We start from the raw sequence: 15,992 nt of genomic DNA on the forward strand, positions 1-15,992 counted from the left end.
GTAAAAAAAATTGTAAAAAAAATTGTAAAAAAAATTGTAAAAAAAATTGTAAAAAAATTGTAAAAAAATTGTAAAAAAAATTGTAAAAGAATTGTAAAAGAATTGTAAAAGAATTGTAAAAGATTTGTAAGAAAATCGATTTGCATTGGTGCCACAACTCATTCTTTGCATACAAACAGTGTTTTGTTTTACAGAGCGGATAAAAGCAATTCCAGTAATTCCCTTCATTTGAAATAATACTTCCTTTTATGTAAATTTAATCTTATTCTTCCATTCGTGCCATTTCACGTAACTCATTTTTAAGAAACAGAGATATGCATTTTTCATTCATCACAGTTTACTCATCATATGCATATGAGGAGCATACCTTTTTTTTTTCCCCAGCCAGAACATACATCTTCCCACTTGACAATTTGCAAAAATACACAATTTTTTCTCAGTTGTGATCTGTACAAGTGTACAATTGTTTGATTGTACGGTTGTGCGCAGGGGGGTGGCTAGCCAATTCCAGTTGAATCCTTCTTTTAATCGTTATTATTTTTTTTTTCACGAAAACGGTGTGATGTTACATGCATACATACACAGTTGTACAGTTTAGCGGTTGGCAGAGGAATACGATTTTTTTTTTCCCCCCACCGTTTGTAGCCTGCCGTTTGTAGCCCACCATTTGTAGCCCACCATTTGTAGCCCACCATTTGTAGCCCACCATTTGTAGCCCACCATTTGTAGCCCACCATTTGTAGCCCACCATTTGTAGCCCACCATTTGTAGCCCCCCATTTTTCCCTTTTTTTCCCCTATTTTGTTTTTTTTAATTTATGATGAACATGAGCGCGTCAAGAGGCACGATTAAATCTGTTTGTCATTTTAAAATTAAGTGAATTTGACGCGAATCGTCAAATTGGCAGAGCGGAAGAGAAGTCGCCATGCGGTGGCGTCTCCCCAATTTGTGAATTTTTAACACGTACCAGAGAAGTAAAGGTTGTTTTAGTGCAGCACTCAGTTGTGCGGCGCTCAGTTGTGCAACGCGCAGTTGTGCAGCACCCTGCTGTGCGAATTTTTTTCAGGTGTGGCCCAAGCGCGTAGTTACCCAGGTGAATCTGCACACTGAAGAGTGCAAAAAAAGGGAAGCAAACAGGGGAGCAAAAAAAACGGGGAAAAAACGGACCAAGGGCGAAACGGCAAAATTTGCGAAGCGTATACACATAATACGAACCGCGCACTGTAGCAACTCCCCCTTCCAGCTGAGAGGACCCTTTTAAAAGGCGCCCTCCCCCCATTTTGAAGAATCCACACTGTGTGTATAAAGCCACCTGCGCGCGTAGGAGGTCACATGTATATACCTAATTAGCGAAAATAATTTTTAATTCTGAACATATTTTTTGTGTTTGCAAAGGGATAACCAAATTGTGCGTTTTTTAAGGGGGATACGGTGCAGCCCAGTTTGCGAAACATTCCTTCGCAGGGTTGCAAAAGTACACTCGTATGTATGCGCACGCATATAATATGTACGCTGCTATATACATGTGTGCGCCCGCGCGTATGCACGGCTTGACGGAAGAGCAACCCATTTGGTAATCGCCTTCGCGTAGTCGCATGTTGGAGCGCCGAATTCGATGACCAACGGAGCAGTTGACATGAAAAGGACGGCCGGGGCGAATAATGAGAGTGTCTTCCAAAAAAAGAAAAACTCCTTGTTTGCGCCAGTATCGTACCCAACCGTTTTTCATTCATCTTTCCCTTTGTCAAGAAAATTCATTTAGATATTGGCTAGCTAACTAGCTATTTTTTTTTTTTATTTTTTTTTTTTTTTTAATTTTGGCTACCTGTCATGCGTATGTTTTTTTAAAAAATATGTTGTGTGTTCAATTAAATTGAAGGAGAAGAATTGCGAAGCCATGAGAAGTTGCACAGTCCGCCAGAATTGTTCGCACTTCTGTAGCAGCAGGGGGGATCGCGCGTAAGCGGGTGTGTGTAGCCACGCAGGTGTATAGCTGCTGTGTGGTAGTTACATGTGCGTAGTTACTTGAGCGTAGTTACATGTGTGTAGCTGCTTCGGAGCAGTTACGTGCGCGTGCTGCTTCCGCGCTGCCGCTTCTGCATTTGCTGCGGCACACGCCTGCCCGTGCGCACGTGCGTATACACCCGGACAGTAGGAGAATATGCACACCCAACGCATTCCTCGTTTGCACAACTTCCAAAAAAGTGATCAAATAATATATAGTCCCGAAATTGTGAAGTGGACCGGGGCAACCCGAAAAAAGGGGGAGACGCAGCAGTTTGAAGTGAGCAGGATAATGATAAACTGGCCACACGTCTGAATGAGCACAAGGGAAAAGACGACGCCAGGGAGTAAATAATCATTTTCAGGAGAATTTCAGAAGGATCGCAAGAAAGGGAAGAGGCAACCAGTAAAGGAGCAGCCTCAGCAAAGGACAGAAGCGGACCCCGCAAGCTGCTTACAACGCATGCGAAGGAAGGGGCGCACAGCAGCGAGGCCCTATGCGCGCTTGACAGAGCACACCCTGCCATTCAAGCGGACGAGTAGAGACAGGTTAAAGTAAGCAGGCAAAGTACAAAAACTTCCTAAAATTGCACAGATAGACCACCGCACGAAAACCAACGAGAGAGAGAGATAGAGGTAGATAGAGAGAGAGAAATAAGGCTTGCCATTTTTTAATATAATGAAAAGATGAATGAGAAAAATGATAGTGAACTCCGGAGTAGCGATCATGACAATGGCCTGCAGGCCGTAGGAGAAACAGGCCCAGATGGGAGCGGCAAGACGAAGGGAAGCCAGCACGTTGGAGGTGCTGTGGACGACTCGGTGGACTCTGCAGACGAGATGCGCGCGGCGGACGGGGTGAACTCTGCCTGTTCCGCCGACTCGAGGGAGGTAGCCCATTCCGGGCACGTGAGCACGGATGGCCAAAGCGAGCGCAACGAGGGCGCGGTGAAATCGTCTTCCTTTTTTGCAAAGTGTTTGAGTAAGATAGGAAATTTTAACAGTGCCGCTTGTGAGGAGGGAAACGCGGATGGCAACGCGGATGGCAACGCGGATGGAAATGCAGATGGCAACGCGAACGGCAGCGCGCACAGCGGCAGTGAACTGGGGCTGCTATCCAAAGGCGCGAGCAGCGAGTTCCAGACAGAGGCGATGGACACCGTGCCACAGAGCGGGGAGTTGGAGCTAGCCATAACCACCATAGCAGCGTTTAATAAGAGAAAAGGCGAGGTAAAAGTAAGCAGGGGAGAAATCTACCTAAGTGAGAAGGAGTTTGCGGTGATAACGTACCTCCTTTCAGGCAGTGGATTCAGATTCTCCCTCATCGATGACCCGAAGAAGAAAAAGAAGAGAGAGTTGCTAAGGCTGGATGAACTTCTTCTGGAGGCTAAGAGGTGGAAGGGTGAAGGACTTAGCTCGAGTCTCAAAAGGGAAGGAAGCCACGAGAGGAGACAGGGGAACCTGAGCTATTTGGACAACAGTGAAGATCCAAATGGAGGGTGTCTCTACCATGCAGAGGATGGCAGCCAAGAGGAAGGGAAGTCACTAACACGAGCAGATGGAGGGGTAGGAATACACTGCGACAGAAGCGAACTCTCCAAAGGTGACGAATTTCCCCCAGGAGGAGGAGTAGGAGGGACACAAGGGAGACCGAAAGAAGGTTACACTCACCTGGACTCGGCCAGCGAAAAGGGAAACAAAACAAATAATGAGGTAGAAAAAGAATTGAGAAGCGGAGTGGATGATGAAGAAAGGATACAGCTATGTGAAGAAGTCCTGACGAACCTAAAGAAATCCTTTTATGAGCAAATAATAAATATAGAAAATAATTTTAAAAATTTAAGTAACAAAATTGAAGAGAGTAATTGTTTTTATTTCCAGTGTATCCTAGATAAGTTACAGAATGGGAGATATGAGAATGTCTTTTTGATTTACAATGACATCTACCTGTACGTGAACAATTTGCTATTCCTTTCTAAGCCTTCTAGTTTCATTTGGATGAAGCTGCATGAGCTGTCCACTCAAATTAATGCCTGCATTTCGGAGCTTCAGCAGAGGAAGGAGAAAAAGAAGAGCTCCTACACCCAGGGTGCGCAGGGCCCGTTGCAGGAGCAGGTTGAGAAGGACGACGGCGAGAAGGAGAAGGCCCTCCACCTCCCCCCCCCTGGCGAGGACACCATTGAGCAGTCCATCAACGAGGAGGAGAAGCTGGCCTTCCAGCTGCTCCTGGGAAAGCTGCACCAGGACATACACTTCGAGGTGAGTTGCAAGCGGCGTGGTGAGCGGCGCTGTAAGCGGCGTGGTGAGCGGCGCTGTAAGCGGCGCGTCATAAGAAGTGCCGATTAGAAGGGCATCCTAAACATGGGTTCCTAAGCGGGGATTTCCATTCATCACTTCGCATTATAACCTCCCGTTTCGCATTTTCCCCCCCGCAGCTGTTCCGGAAGTTCAAAAACAAAGCCGTGTGGAAAACCCTCGAGGGCGGCGAGATCGAGCTGGACGACAAGCTCACCAAGGCGGACGTATTCAGGTACGGCGCCGCCAGGCGCAGAGAGGGGGATCCCCACATGAGGGGGTGCCCTTTCCCGCCCATTTGTTTGCCTCCCCCCGCGGTATTATTTTGCCCACATTCGCCATCTCCCCTTCTCCCCCCCTCCTCCGCAGAGAAATGTACAACTGGTGCAAAGTCCAGTTGGAGTTGAAAAGCAAGCGAAGCGACGTGTCCGAATCAGAGAGCGATTCTTCGAAGGACTCCTACTAGCAGCTTTAATTTTTTTTTTTCCCCACACAGCTGGATTTGCGGCGGGATTTGCGGCGGGTGTGCAGCGGGTGTATGCCACTGTACCGTAGCGCGACATTTGTTTCCACAGATCTAAACATATTTGCCAGCATCCCCTTCGAATTAGTGTTACGTCCCTGACCCATGGCCTCCTGTCAGAGCGCCCCCTCTCCCCCAATTTTTTCCCCTTTTTTTTCCCTTTTTTTTCCCTTTTTTTTTGTACCCCATTCAGCGTACATTTCAGCGCGCATCACTCGTTCGGGTGAACGCAAGAACGGCTGAAGTTTGAAGCATTCACTTTATGCGTTTCGTTTCTCTGTGGGTCGCGTCCGTCTGGTGCGCGGCCCGCCACCTCGTGCAGCTGCCACTGCTTGCTGTTGCAGTTGCTCCTGCTTGCAGTTGTTGCAAACATTGCTAACGCTGTTGTTTTTTTTTTTTTTTGAAATTCCTGCAGCCAACCTTTTGAGCGCTTCGCAAATTTGTGTCAGCCAGCTTTTTCTGTGTTTACGTCATCGCTGCAGTTTTTTGGCCCTACCTTTGCCCCTGCTTTTTTGCTACTCCTTTTGCTACTCCTTTTGCTACTCCTTTTGCCACTCCTTTTGCCACTCCTTTTGCCATTTCTTTTGCCCCTGCTTTTTTTTCCCCCTTGGCCTCGTTGGGCAATTTCGCTGCCAATTGTTTTAATGCCCCCCTGATTTTTAAGTTCTCCTCGAATGTGTCTGCCTGTCTGTGCGTACGCTTGTATGCCTACGTGTGCGCGTACACAGGCGCGCACCTTCCCCCTACGCCTCCTAAATGCAGCTGCCCCTCCCCCACTGCTGTCTGTCTCCTCTACAAAGTGCTCAGCCAAGGGGAAGGGAGAAAAAAACGGGGGGGGAGAAGAGGGGCTTCCTGTGCATGAGCGCACGGCGAGTATGTGAATCCCCTTGGAGGTTTATTCGTGCCCATGTGAAAAGCAGTGACGCGGTTTTTCAATATTCTCACTTTCTCAATATTCTCATTTTCTCAATATTCTCACTTTCTCAATTTTTTCATTTTCTCAATTTTTCTCATTTTTCAATTTTTTCAATTTTCCTATTTTCCCCCCCTGCATGACCCAAACAAGAGTTACCAATTATCGAAAATAACTTCGTCTAATTTAGTCTCGGTCTAACCGAAATTGACTTAGATGCTCTGCATAGCCACCATGGTGTGTTTTTTTTTTTTTTTTTCCTTCCCGTTGTTATTGCGAGGGTAGGTAAACGGACCGCGAACATACCCCCTTTATGACGCACCTTAGAGTGGCTTCCCCCCCCCCGGTGGACGTCCTTCCCGATCTGCTTCGTTACCAAGTGGAGAATCTACAAAGGAAGATTTTTTCACTCCTCTCAACCGTCGCATTTGTTGGAACGGACTGTGTGCCCACCTTTAAGTCTCCACTCCGGAGGAACGAATACACCTTTGGTTGAAAACGAGGGGGGGACAAAAAAAAAAAAAAAAAGGGCCGCATCATAACCAACAACCCAATGGTGAAGAGGGAAAAAATTACTTATCCGTAATTCGCCAAATGTCTAAGTTGGGTGGCGCAAAAAGTTAGGCAGGTGAAGAGAGGGGTGGAAGGGTAAAGCAGAACAGAATAGAAAAGAAAAGAAAAAAACAGACAGACAGCACATAAGAAAATAGGACAGCTGCTGTATGAAGCGAAGAAGGAGACACAAAAAAAAGGGGAAGACGCGGCAGCGGGAAGGATAAGCGGACGTAAAAAAATAAAAAAGGGGGGCAGCGCAAGGAGGGGAAACCCAAAATGACTTCCTAAGATGACTCCCCAACTGGGGCAACTCCCAAACGGAAGAGAAGAGGGCCAACACAGGAAAGCCACCAAATAGAGGGTACTAAAATGCGGCCGCTCGCCTGTGCGTCCTGCCGCGCTTTAAAGGGAAACTCACGAATGGGGTCAAATGCTGGCGGAACTTGGCCGTTTTCCCCCACGCAAATGTGCACATGGTAGTCACCTACACAGTGCGGGTAAAATGGGTCAACTAACAGATGTGATCCTAGCTTTTGGGGTGGGGTTACACAATCCTAATTTGATGGCACAAAAGGGGGGGTACTCTCCTCTTTTCGGCGCATGCCAATGTGAGTGTTTCCCCCACCCGATCGCCCATCTTCCATTTTAGCTTTCACCTTCCAGATGGCACTCTCAATTCTCAAAAACGGCAAAGTCGTGGTTGTTATCTGGCAGGTAACCCAAAATTTGATTTATTGGCTTGTACTGTAGAACGACATTTTCGGGGGGCAGGGGCCCTTGGCTCCTTGGCAAGTCTCCTTCTGGGGTTGCCTCCGCTTCGGTTCCCCCCTTATTTGGCTGCGAGTAATCGAACATCTTCGCGTATTTGTCTTCGTCCACGGAGCCGAAGTAGGCGATGTTGTCTCCCCTGATGATGAGGTTTCCTGGGGGGGGGGGCGGTTAAAGTAGAGCGCAAGGTGAGAACAACATGTGAAAAGGATGGCGACTACTTCGCGGGGACTACTTCACCCACATGGCGCCATCCAAATGCAACGCCAAACGGATAAGCGCTCCCCATTACCAACGTAGACATCCGAAAAACAGTTCCGATCGGGGACTATTATTTTCTCAACGCAGTGCGTTAGAAATATGTTTCCATGTTGATCGTACGTCCTTAGTATTCCTTTCGAGGGGGGGAGCGGCAATGAAGAAGCGTCGGTGGGATAATACGTGGACCGATGCACCGAGTTGGTGCGCTATTACGTACACTAATGCACCGAGTTGGTGAGCTAATATGTAGACTGATGCACCGAGTTGGTGAGCTAATATGTAGACTGGTGCACCACACCGGTGCGAAGAACAACTGGGCACAGGGGCCATCCTCGCGGGGCTCACCTAGGTAAAGCTTGTTATCCCTCGAGGAAATGAAGATGTAGGTGTCGATGTCCTCCTCGAACGTGCTGAGCCACAGCGGCATGGACGGCTGTTCCATTGGGCCTCGCGCCGTCTGCGAAGGGGGCGCGGGGTAGAAGTTGTCTGGCTGCGCTCGGGAGGGGCCGCAGCGGGGTGCACCGACGTGGGCGCTCATTTACAGAGGTAAGCTAGTGTGCACCCTGTGTTGGTGCACCCCACGTTGGCAACTACTCTGACAGCTACCCACGTCTGCATCACCCCCCAGCTACTGCCTCCTCGCTCCGCTCCTTACCGGCGCACAGATTAGCGTGTCCTCCTCAGCTCTGGTTACCGGCAGCCTCTCCTCTTCGCAAAACTGATTCGTCAACTGTGCAAGGTGACTCGCCTTTCCAGGGAGGCAGCGGTGGTGCCGGGCACTCTCAACGGACGAAGCGCATGCGTAAAGTGGGCGTGTGCTGTTGCGAGCGGGCAATGAGTCGCGTCCCGGCAATAAGTCGCTTCCTCGCAATACGTCGCGTCCTGGCTGGGAGCTACACCCTTGAAATGAACTACCTCCTGGTCGGTGTTCCCCCCTTGGAGCTTCACCTGGCCAGTCACCACGCCGCTCTCCCCCTGTGAAGCGAATTAAGCTGAAACAGGTCCCTTCCAAGAGGCACCTCTCTGTAGGGGAGAAGAAGCGTTATCGAAGAGAATGTAGCGAAAATGAAAAAAAAAAAAAAATACTTCCAGCTGAATAGCCCCTCCTGCATGCGCGAAAAAGAATTACTTTAAAATGGCGCAAAGGGGAACAAAATAAAATAATAAAAAGGGAAAGTGAAGGGCAATCCCCAGAAAACAGCATTGACTTGCTTAGTTCGTATGAGTAACTTTATTTTATTTTTTCTTTTCGTTAAGTATGCAAAAAAAAAAAATAAAAGTATTCCCTTTTTTTTTTTTTCCCCTTTAACAGTGCAGTAACGGTTCACCCTGCAATCTCTGCAATGGGAAAAAAAAAAAAAAACGGAAAAGGCACGGCAACCGCATGCAGTGAAATGTCAAGGTGGCGCAACAAAAAGGCAGAGCAGCCCAAGCGCACATTGCACAGGTCCCCCTGGGTGAGTGCCACCTTTCTTTTCTTTGCCATTTTTTTTTTCCCTTTCTTCACCGCAAAGAGGTAGATCACCTGAGTTGTGTTGCTTTATCTATGTGGAAGCCGGTCAGGGGGAGATTCCTCGGCAACGTTGGCAGATCTTTGCGAAGAGGTGACAACTTGGAAAAAAACTTCTACACGCATTTTGCTTTTTTTCCCCGCCCGTTGCAAGTTCGGCGAAGTGTCCTACCAATTAAATTTGCGGCTACGTGGAGGGAATACCTGAGTGGTGATTTGGATTTCTTTTTTTTTTTATCCGCCCGGCGGTTACACATTTGCGGCGTTTCCTGTTCAGGCGAGGAGGCACAATTGAGGAAGCGGCAGCGCGGTGACAAAGCGGTGACGTGGTGACGACGTGGTGACGACGTGGTGACGACGTGGTGACGACGCAGCGACGACGTACTGACAACATTGCGACAACGTTGCGACTTATCGACGGAGGGGCGAAGCGGGCCAGGCAATCAGCAGTAAGAAGCAACGTAGCCAGGGCAACCGCGGCACGATGAAGGGCGAAGTATGCCTCTTTCTCCTGGCACTCATCCTGAGGGGGGGGCGCAGCCGAGCGGTGCACATGCAGAGGAAGCCCAACGCCCTGTTTCTGAATTACGCGTCCGCAAAAGGGGGTGCAGGCGATTGGAGGGTGGCCATCGGAGAGAACAAAAATGTGGCAAAACAAAGCGACGTGCAAACGGGTGAGGCGCGCCCCCGGATGGTGAAGACCCATGTCGTGGGGTCCAAAAGGTTAGACGACCCAATGGTAAAGATTTTTCAACTAGATGAAAGAGCCCCTATGGCAGAACCCAACCGTAGAGAACAAAACGGTGCAGACGCTGAAGGGGCTAAGGAACGCCCCCCCATGTCGGCCAGCCAAACCAACTACAACATTTACCTGCCAGACAACCAGCTGGAGGATTACCTCTCCGATGTGCAAATCAGCAAAAACGAAATGACCATGCTGTATGAAGATATGCATCTGGGGAGGATGTTCGAAAATTTAGTGGCAAAACTATATTACAGTAAAAGGATAAACGGGTTCGTGCATCTGTACAATGGGCAAGAAGCCATCAGCTCTGGGATTATTAAAAATTTGAGGCCCTCAGATTTTGTAACGAGCACGTATAGAGACCACGTGCATGCCATTAGCAAAAATGTTCCTCCGAGGAAGATCCTTAATGAGCTGTATGGGAACTACTATGGAAGCACCAATAGGGGGAAGGGTGGCTCTATGCACATTTACAGCAAAAGTGAAAACTTCGTTGGGGGCTTCGGCTTCATCGGCGAGCAGATCCCCATCGCAGTTGGGTTGGCCTACAGCATTTTGTACAAGCGGGAGTTCCCCCAGGGGGGGGCGGAAGTCCGAAGCGGGGCGGAAGCACTAAGTGGGACGGAAGCCCTAGGTGGGACCTCCTCACCGAGTGGAGCCGCCCCCCCGCTTGAAGACGCCGACGTGGTGGCGTGCTTCCTGGGAGACGGGACGGCCAACATCGGGCAGTTCTTCGAGTCCCTGAACCTGGCGGCCACGTACAACCTGCCAATCTTGTTCGTGATAGAAAACAATAACTGGGCGATCGGGATGGAGGGCTCAAGGAGCTCCACCGATGACCTCCAAAACAACTACTCTAAGGGAAAGGCCTTCAACATAGAGACTTATAAAGTGGACGGAAACGATGCCATCTCGATTTACAAACTGGCAAAGAAAAAAATAAATCAAATGAGAAGGAGAGAGTGTGGACCGGTACTCATCGAAGCAATCACCTACCGAGCGAAGGGACACTCCCTTGCAGACCCAGATGAACTTAGAATACACGAAGAAAAAGCGTCTTGGAAAAAAAGAGATCCAATTGTACATTTGGCTAGCTACATGAAAAAAAAAAATATCGTTGATGAGTCCTTCTTTGAACAAGTCAAAAAAAAAACGAAACAGATTCTGCTGGAAGCTGAAATGGACGCTGACCAAAATATGAAGAAGAGCCAAGATGTTAACATCTGCCAACTGTTGAGGGATAACATCTTCGCTCCCTCGGAGGGGGCCCCCTTCCAGGCGGATTACCACCAGTATGCCACGTATGACCCCCTGAGTGACTCCGAGCTGGGGGAGTATTACGAGGCTCTTCGGCGGGAGGCGGACAGGAAGCTGCACAACAGGAAGCCGGACCCCTCCGAGCACTTCGCAAGCAGGGACCTCCCCCTGCTCATCGATTAGCGGCGCATAGCGGCGGTGTGGCGGTGCATAGCGGTGGTGTAGCGGCGCACAGCGGTGTATACCTCTGTGCAGACGTTCCCGCGTGGAATAATTTCCAACCCGTCTGCACCCCCAGTACGTGTTCTCCCAGAAGGAGTGGCCCCCACACAAGTGACGCCCCACAAGAGGGAGTTGGCCCCTCCCCCCAGGGGGTTGTTCATTCCTTCCATGCGCACCCCACCCTGATGACACCACGTTATGGTAGATGACGCGGTTAATTATGTCACTCGAACGTTTTCTTTTCATTACATTTTTTTTCTTTCTTTTCTTTCTTTTTTTTTTCTCTCTTTTTTTTCGTTCCTTCCTGTGCTACATGGGAAGGTTCCCCTGGACAGTCGCTGCGCGTAGGAGACACCTACCAATTGGCTGGCCAGAAACTCAACTTTGAATAAATCAAACAATGCGCACGTGGAAGAAGTGTGTAGAGTAACCACGTCGAGCACCCCCGTGGCGGGTTTTCTTCCCCATGCGGTTGCCATGAGGAGGTGGACCTCAATTGAGTGCCATGGAGGACCCGCCTTGGTGCCCCTTTCGGAGTGGCCCTCCAAGGTGTGTACAGACGGGGAGAACCGCCACGTACCCACAATGGTGTATATCCCACAACATCTGCTGTGCGCACAACCGAATGACAAACATGGGAAACCACGGCCACGAATCAGCCGGCAATTCGTTTCCCTCCAGCTGCAAACTCCCCCTTCACAATCGCCATCACCCCATCACGGGGAGGAAAGAAGCAGATCTAATTAAAAGGCAGACCGTTCAAATGGAAAAGGGAAAAAATTAAAAGCATCAACTCTTATGCTGGCGCTGCTTCTCTTGAATGAATAAATAGAGTTTGAGTGAATTGGAATTAGGGCCAAATGAAGGGAAAGAAGAAGCCAAGCGTAGCGGTGGGGACGCGGTGGAGAAGCGGTGAGGCGATGAAGCGGCGAAGCGGCAAGACGCGGGATGACGCAGAGCCATCACCAAGGGGCAAATAAATGTGCATCCTCACACACCGCTTATCGATAGGGGCAACGGGGCGGCACGCAACACTGCCATCAAATAGACTGTGCAAAAATGAAGAGGCACAAAAAATGGCTGACTGGAAAAGTCCATCGGCGAGGGGAGAGAGCAAAAAGGATTCAGAACCCACTGCTACTCCCTCCCCATCAATTCGCATCCATTAGTGCCGATCCGTGGGGGAAAATTAATCACCTCATTCTATATGACCACAATGCATCTCGTCTCTCTGTAGATACTACCTGTCTCCTCAGCACATTTGGCGGTTCGCACCGAATTCTACATTGCTATGCTTATCCAAACAAAAAAGGGAACCAAAAAATGGGAAGCAAAAAATGGGAACCACAAAGAAGGGGAATCTCTCGTACGGGTGTGCCTTTCTCCTCCTCCTCCTCCTCCTCCTCCTCCTCCTCCTCCTCCTCCTCCTCCTCTCTCTTGCGTGGAAAAATAACTATGGGGTTTTCCCCCCTGGAAAAACGAATGAGAAAGGGGGTCTCAAGAATAGGACTCCATAAATGCAGGCTCTAAACGTGCGGCTTGATGGAAGGGCCCCCTAAAACAGAGTCTCCATAAACGGGCCATCCTCCGGACTGGACTTCTGCACAAACGGGTGAATTTGCTACGCGGCTTCCACTCTTGAGCTCACTCGCATCTCATTTGGTAACTCTCTTAGCGGTAATTGCGGTCACGTTGGGCGCGCCAGCTTCGCGGCGTCTTAGACGTCTCAGCCAGGTTGCTTCGTTGCTCCGTTGCGCTTTGCCTCTAAACAGCTAATCGTCGAGACAGCGCGGCGACGCCGCCTCGCTGCGCCCCCCGGACACCTTGGACCTGAAGATGGGCAGGCAGGACGCAGTGAGGCGAGTCATGCCGTAGTTTATGAAGTCAAAATCAATGGAGGAGTGCATGCCTTGCAGGAGGGACCAGAGACCCCAGTTGATGTGCGAGCAGATGTAAAAGGGTTGGATTTCCCGAATGAGCTGATTAATTAATTCCTCATCATCCGTGCCCAGGTAGTGCATTATAAAATGATATTCCTCCTCCTTGGAGGGAGTTAAGTCCCAGTCGCAGTTGAATCCCGCGTACTCGTTAAAGTGGTTGGCGATGTCGTAGGCGCGCTCCATGGGGCAGGAGTACTCGAAATCGATGAAGGAGATGCTGTCCCCTTCGCCCCCTTCGCCTGTTTCTCCCCCTTCGCCTGTTTCTCCCCCTTCGCCTGTTTCTCCCCCTTCGCCCGTTTCTCCCGCTTCGCCTAATTCGCCTGCTTCTCCCCCCCCCACGGTGTTAATAATGTTGGAGGAGAGCAAATCGCAATGGCACAGGACAATGGGGGAGTTCTCCCTCTTGCAGAGGCTCTCCACCTCAACAATGCTGTCGCGCAGGACGTCAAAATCGATGAGCTTCAAAATGTTCGCCTTTGCATCGAAGGAGCAGATCTTCTTCCGCTCTTCATTCAGCAGATGAAAGTATTTCCAGATGGTATTCCACAGGAAGGACGGTCTGGTCCCAGGAACCTTCTGAGTCACTTGAAGCTCTTTATACAAATTTTCATTCAACTTGATATCATGTAGGAGCTTCAGATTCTTGGCAATGAGTTTCTGGAACTTTGGGTTTTTTATATCCTCCCTGGAAAGAGCATAGCCATCCATGAATTCCTCAATTCTCCCGTTGGTAAAAAAAACGTATATTTTTTTGGCTATATTTTTATTATATAAAATGCAGGAGATTTTTTTTTCTCTTTCCCTGTTAATAATTTCGTCCGTTTTGGGTCCATAAAGTCTTATGAGGTACTTGGCTTGCTTCGACATGTCCTTCACTTTTATTAAAATGTTGGTGATACCTCCGTTGATGATCTGGAATTCTAGAGAGTCCACCTCATTTGGATTTACTAGATCCTTTCCGTAGTGCAGCATTACATATTTGCAGTAAATGTATAACGTTTTTTCATTTTCAAAAACGTTGCTTACATATTTTTTTAAAAGCTCCTTTGCCTTTTCGCTCCTGTCTTCTCCTTCCAGAATTCTTAGGTTACTCTCCGTTATTGGGTAGACCCCTTGTTTATTCTTCGTCTCCGTGATTTGGGAGTTGGTTGACCCTACGCTCGTTTTGCTCCTCAGGGGGAAGGGGGGGGAGCTCTCCGCCACGCTGTTCGCTCTGGTGCCCTCCTCCAGTCGCCTCTTCTTCTGCTCTTCCATGGGGTAGCGCAGGGGGGGGGTTGCGTCTACACCTGCTTCTGCCTCGCGAAGGGGGATCCCACGATGGGGCTATCACGATGAAGCTATCCGAGAAGGCCCTCACAATGGAGCTATCACAACGGAGCTATCACAATGGGGCTATCACGATGGAGCTATCACGATGGGGTTCTCACCGGGTGACTCTCCACGCGGGGCAATTCGGCCTCCCCCCTGCGATGGCAAATAGGAAGGCCTCCTGACCAAACCGGAACAGAAGCGAATTAAATTTTCCAGTAGTGATCCTCACGAGGGGGGGCCAGAAGGGGCTCTTTCCTTTTGTACAAATGGGGTGTAAAAATGTTAAGTCCTCAAATGGGCAGTCAAATGGGCAGTAAAAAGGGGCCTCTACTCTTCCTGTTTAAATAAACGCACACGGAATATGCGCATGCCCCCTCCCCCCTTTGGTTCAGTAGCGGAGAGATGATCGTCTTGTTTTTTTTTCTTCTTCACTTCCTCTTCCCTGCCAAATCGGTACTGCAAAGAAAAAAAGGAAAGTATATTCGTTTAATGTGCTGAGTCGGTCTCCATTGGGGGCGTCCATTTCTGCCATACGTTTTTACGTGCGCCTGGACGGATGCAGCTCCGCTGCCTTACCTAAGCTTTTAACTCGAAGCAAGCGAGGTGCACAGCGATGTAGTGCGCATTAATCGTCAGTCAACTTCTACACGTCGCCGCTGTGCAGATGTCGCCGCTCCAGTTGGGGAGATCGCAGCCCCTTTGGGGAATCTTTCCAAAGGAGGAGCGGTAGAGGCTAACAGGGGAAGCACAACACGCCGCTAAAACGGTTTGGCACAATCTGCACAGCTACAGCGTTGCTACTCACACGGGTTATGTTTCTCTGTATGTGTGGGGTGTCCTACGCTTCTTCAAATGTGAGCAGCTGAAAGCGATCAACGTGGAATCCCCAGCTGGCAATCCGCGCGGTCCTGAACTTTCAACTAGCACACGCACGAATATTATTCGTTTAAAAAAAAAACAACACGCTGAACTGTCGCCACGTAGGGGCACACGGCATGCACATGTATGCAGGTGTGTGTATGTATGTATGTGAGCGTATGTATGTATGCAGGTGCGCGTGTAACTCCTCTTACACACCTGCGTAGACGCCTGTGTGCTCTCGCACAGCGCGCGTGGGGGGGACGATTTGCGTACGTACACTGGCGCGCGAGCGATTCGGCCGCTGCAGGTGAAGAGGACAAACGTGAAGAAGCCGCGAATGAGCAGCGAATGAGCAGCGAATGAGAGGCAAATGAGCAGCAAATGGGCAGTAAATAGGCAGCAAATGGTCAGCAATAGGCAGTAAATAGGCAACTAACGAACAAACTGACGAACAGCAAATAAGCAGTGTTGTAAAAAACTAAACACAAAAACGAAAAACAAAAAAAAAACAAACGAAAGGAACAAAACAAAATGAAACGAAAAAACAAATCAGTGGGAGGCGGCCATGTACATATCAGCCTACATAAACGTGCCGCATACCGTTGCATACACAGTTGCGACTTTTTTTTTTTTTTTTTTTATGGAGGCGGAAAGGATTCACCTGTAGCGCCTTCCGTAGGCAGTGGCATTTACTCGGCGGGCCTTAATGGCTGTTGGCTCACGCAGAGAGGTACGTCACCGCACATGAATAATCACGCGTGCAGGGGGTGTACGCACGTGGCATCATATGAGCATTCGTTCGGGCCTGGGTGGAACTCAGTCACGGG

The 15,992-nt window shown here is 49.3% G+C and overlaps 4 protein-coding genes across 4 annotated transcripts, besides 6 other annotated features; 2 read left to right on the plus strand and 2 right to left on the minus strand.

The window, feature by feature from the left end:
• Positions 1 to 2,691: 2,691 nt before the first annotated feature.
• On the plus strand, positions 2,692 to 4,765 carry PVX_091830 (hypothetical protein, conserved; the record flags this gene model as incomplete). The annotated part of the gene is made up of 3 exons (XM_001615308.1): positions 2,692 to 4,263; positions 4,440 to 4,534; positions 4,669 to 4,765. The coding sequence occupies 3 exons, from the start codon at positions 2,692 to 2,694 to the stop codon at positions 4,763 to 4,765; spliced, it is 1,764 nt and encodes a 587-aa protein (XP_001615358.1).
• Positions 3,734 to 3,782: a microsatellite.
• A 1,528-nt stretch (positions 4,766 to 6,293) lies between the features above and the next one.
• PVX_091835 (LSM domain containing protein) lies at positions 6,294 to 8,805 on the minus strand (the record flags this gene model as incomplete). Its single annotated transcript, XM_001615309.1, has 7 exons — positions 6,294 to 7,213; positions 7,351 to 7,452; positions 7,665 to 7,776; positions 7,975 to 8,049; positions 8,235 to 8,294; positions 8,528 to 8,657; positions 8,765 to 8,805. 7 exons carry the CDS (start codon positions 8,803 to 8,805, stop codon positions 6,963 to 6,965), a joined length of 771 nt encoding a protein of 256 aa, XP_001615359.1. The 3' UTR covers positions 6,294 to 6,962.
• Positions 8,111 to 8,131: a microsatellite.
• A 715-nt stretch (positions 8,806 to 9,520) lies between the features above and the next one.
• PVX_091840 (pyruvate dehydrogenase E1 component, alpha subunit, putative) lies at positions 9,521 to 11,014 on the plus strand (the record flags this gene model as incomplete). Its single annotated transcript, XM_001615310.1, has 1 exon — positions 9,521 to 11,014. The coding sequence occupies one exon, from the start codon at positions 9,521 to 9,523 to the stop codon at positions 11,012 to 11,014; it is 1,494 nt and encodes a 497-aa protein (XP_001615360.1).
• Positions 10,915 to 10,940: a microsatellite.
• A 927-nt stretch (positions 11,015 to 11,941) lies between the features above and the next one.
• Positions 11,942 to 11,982: a microsatellite.
• A 460-nt stretch (positions 11,983 to 12,442) lies between these two features.
• Positions 12,443 to 12,482: a microsatellite.
• Positions 12,483 to 12,825: 343 nt separating this feature from the next.
• Positions 12,826 to 14,247, minus strand: PVX_091845 (ethanolamine kinase, putative; the record flags this gene model as incomplete). The annotated part of the gene is made up of 1 exon (XM_001615311.1): positions 12,826 to 14,247. The coding sequence occupies one exon, from the start codon at positions 14,245 to 14,247 to the stop codon at positions 12,826 to 12,828; it is 1,422 nt and encodes a 473-aa protein (XP_001615361.1).
• Positions 13,421 to 13,446: a microsatellite.
• Positions 14,248 to 15,992: the final 1,745 nt, after the last annotated feature.

Source organism: Plasmodium vivax, chromosome 9 (assembly GCF_000002415.2).
Source record: "Plasmodium vivax chromosome 9, whole genome shotgun sequence".
NCBI classification, from domain to species: Eukaryota; Apicomplexa; class Aconoidasida; order Haemosporida; family Plasmodiidae; genus Plasmodium; species Plasmodium vivax.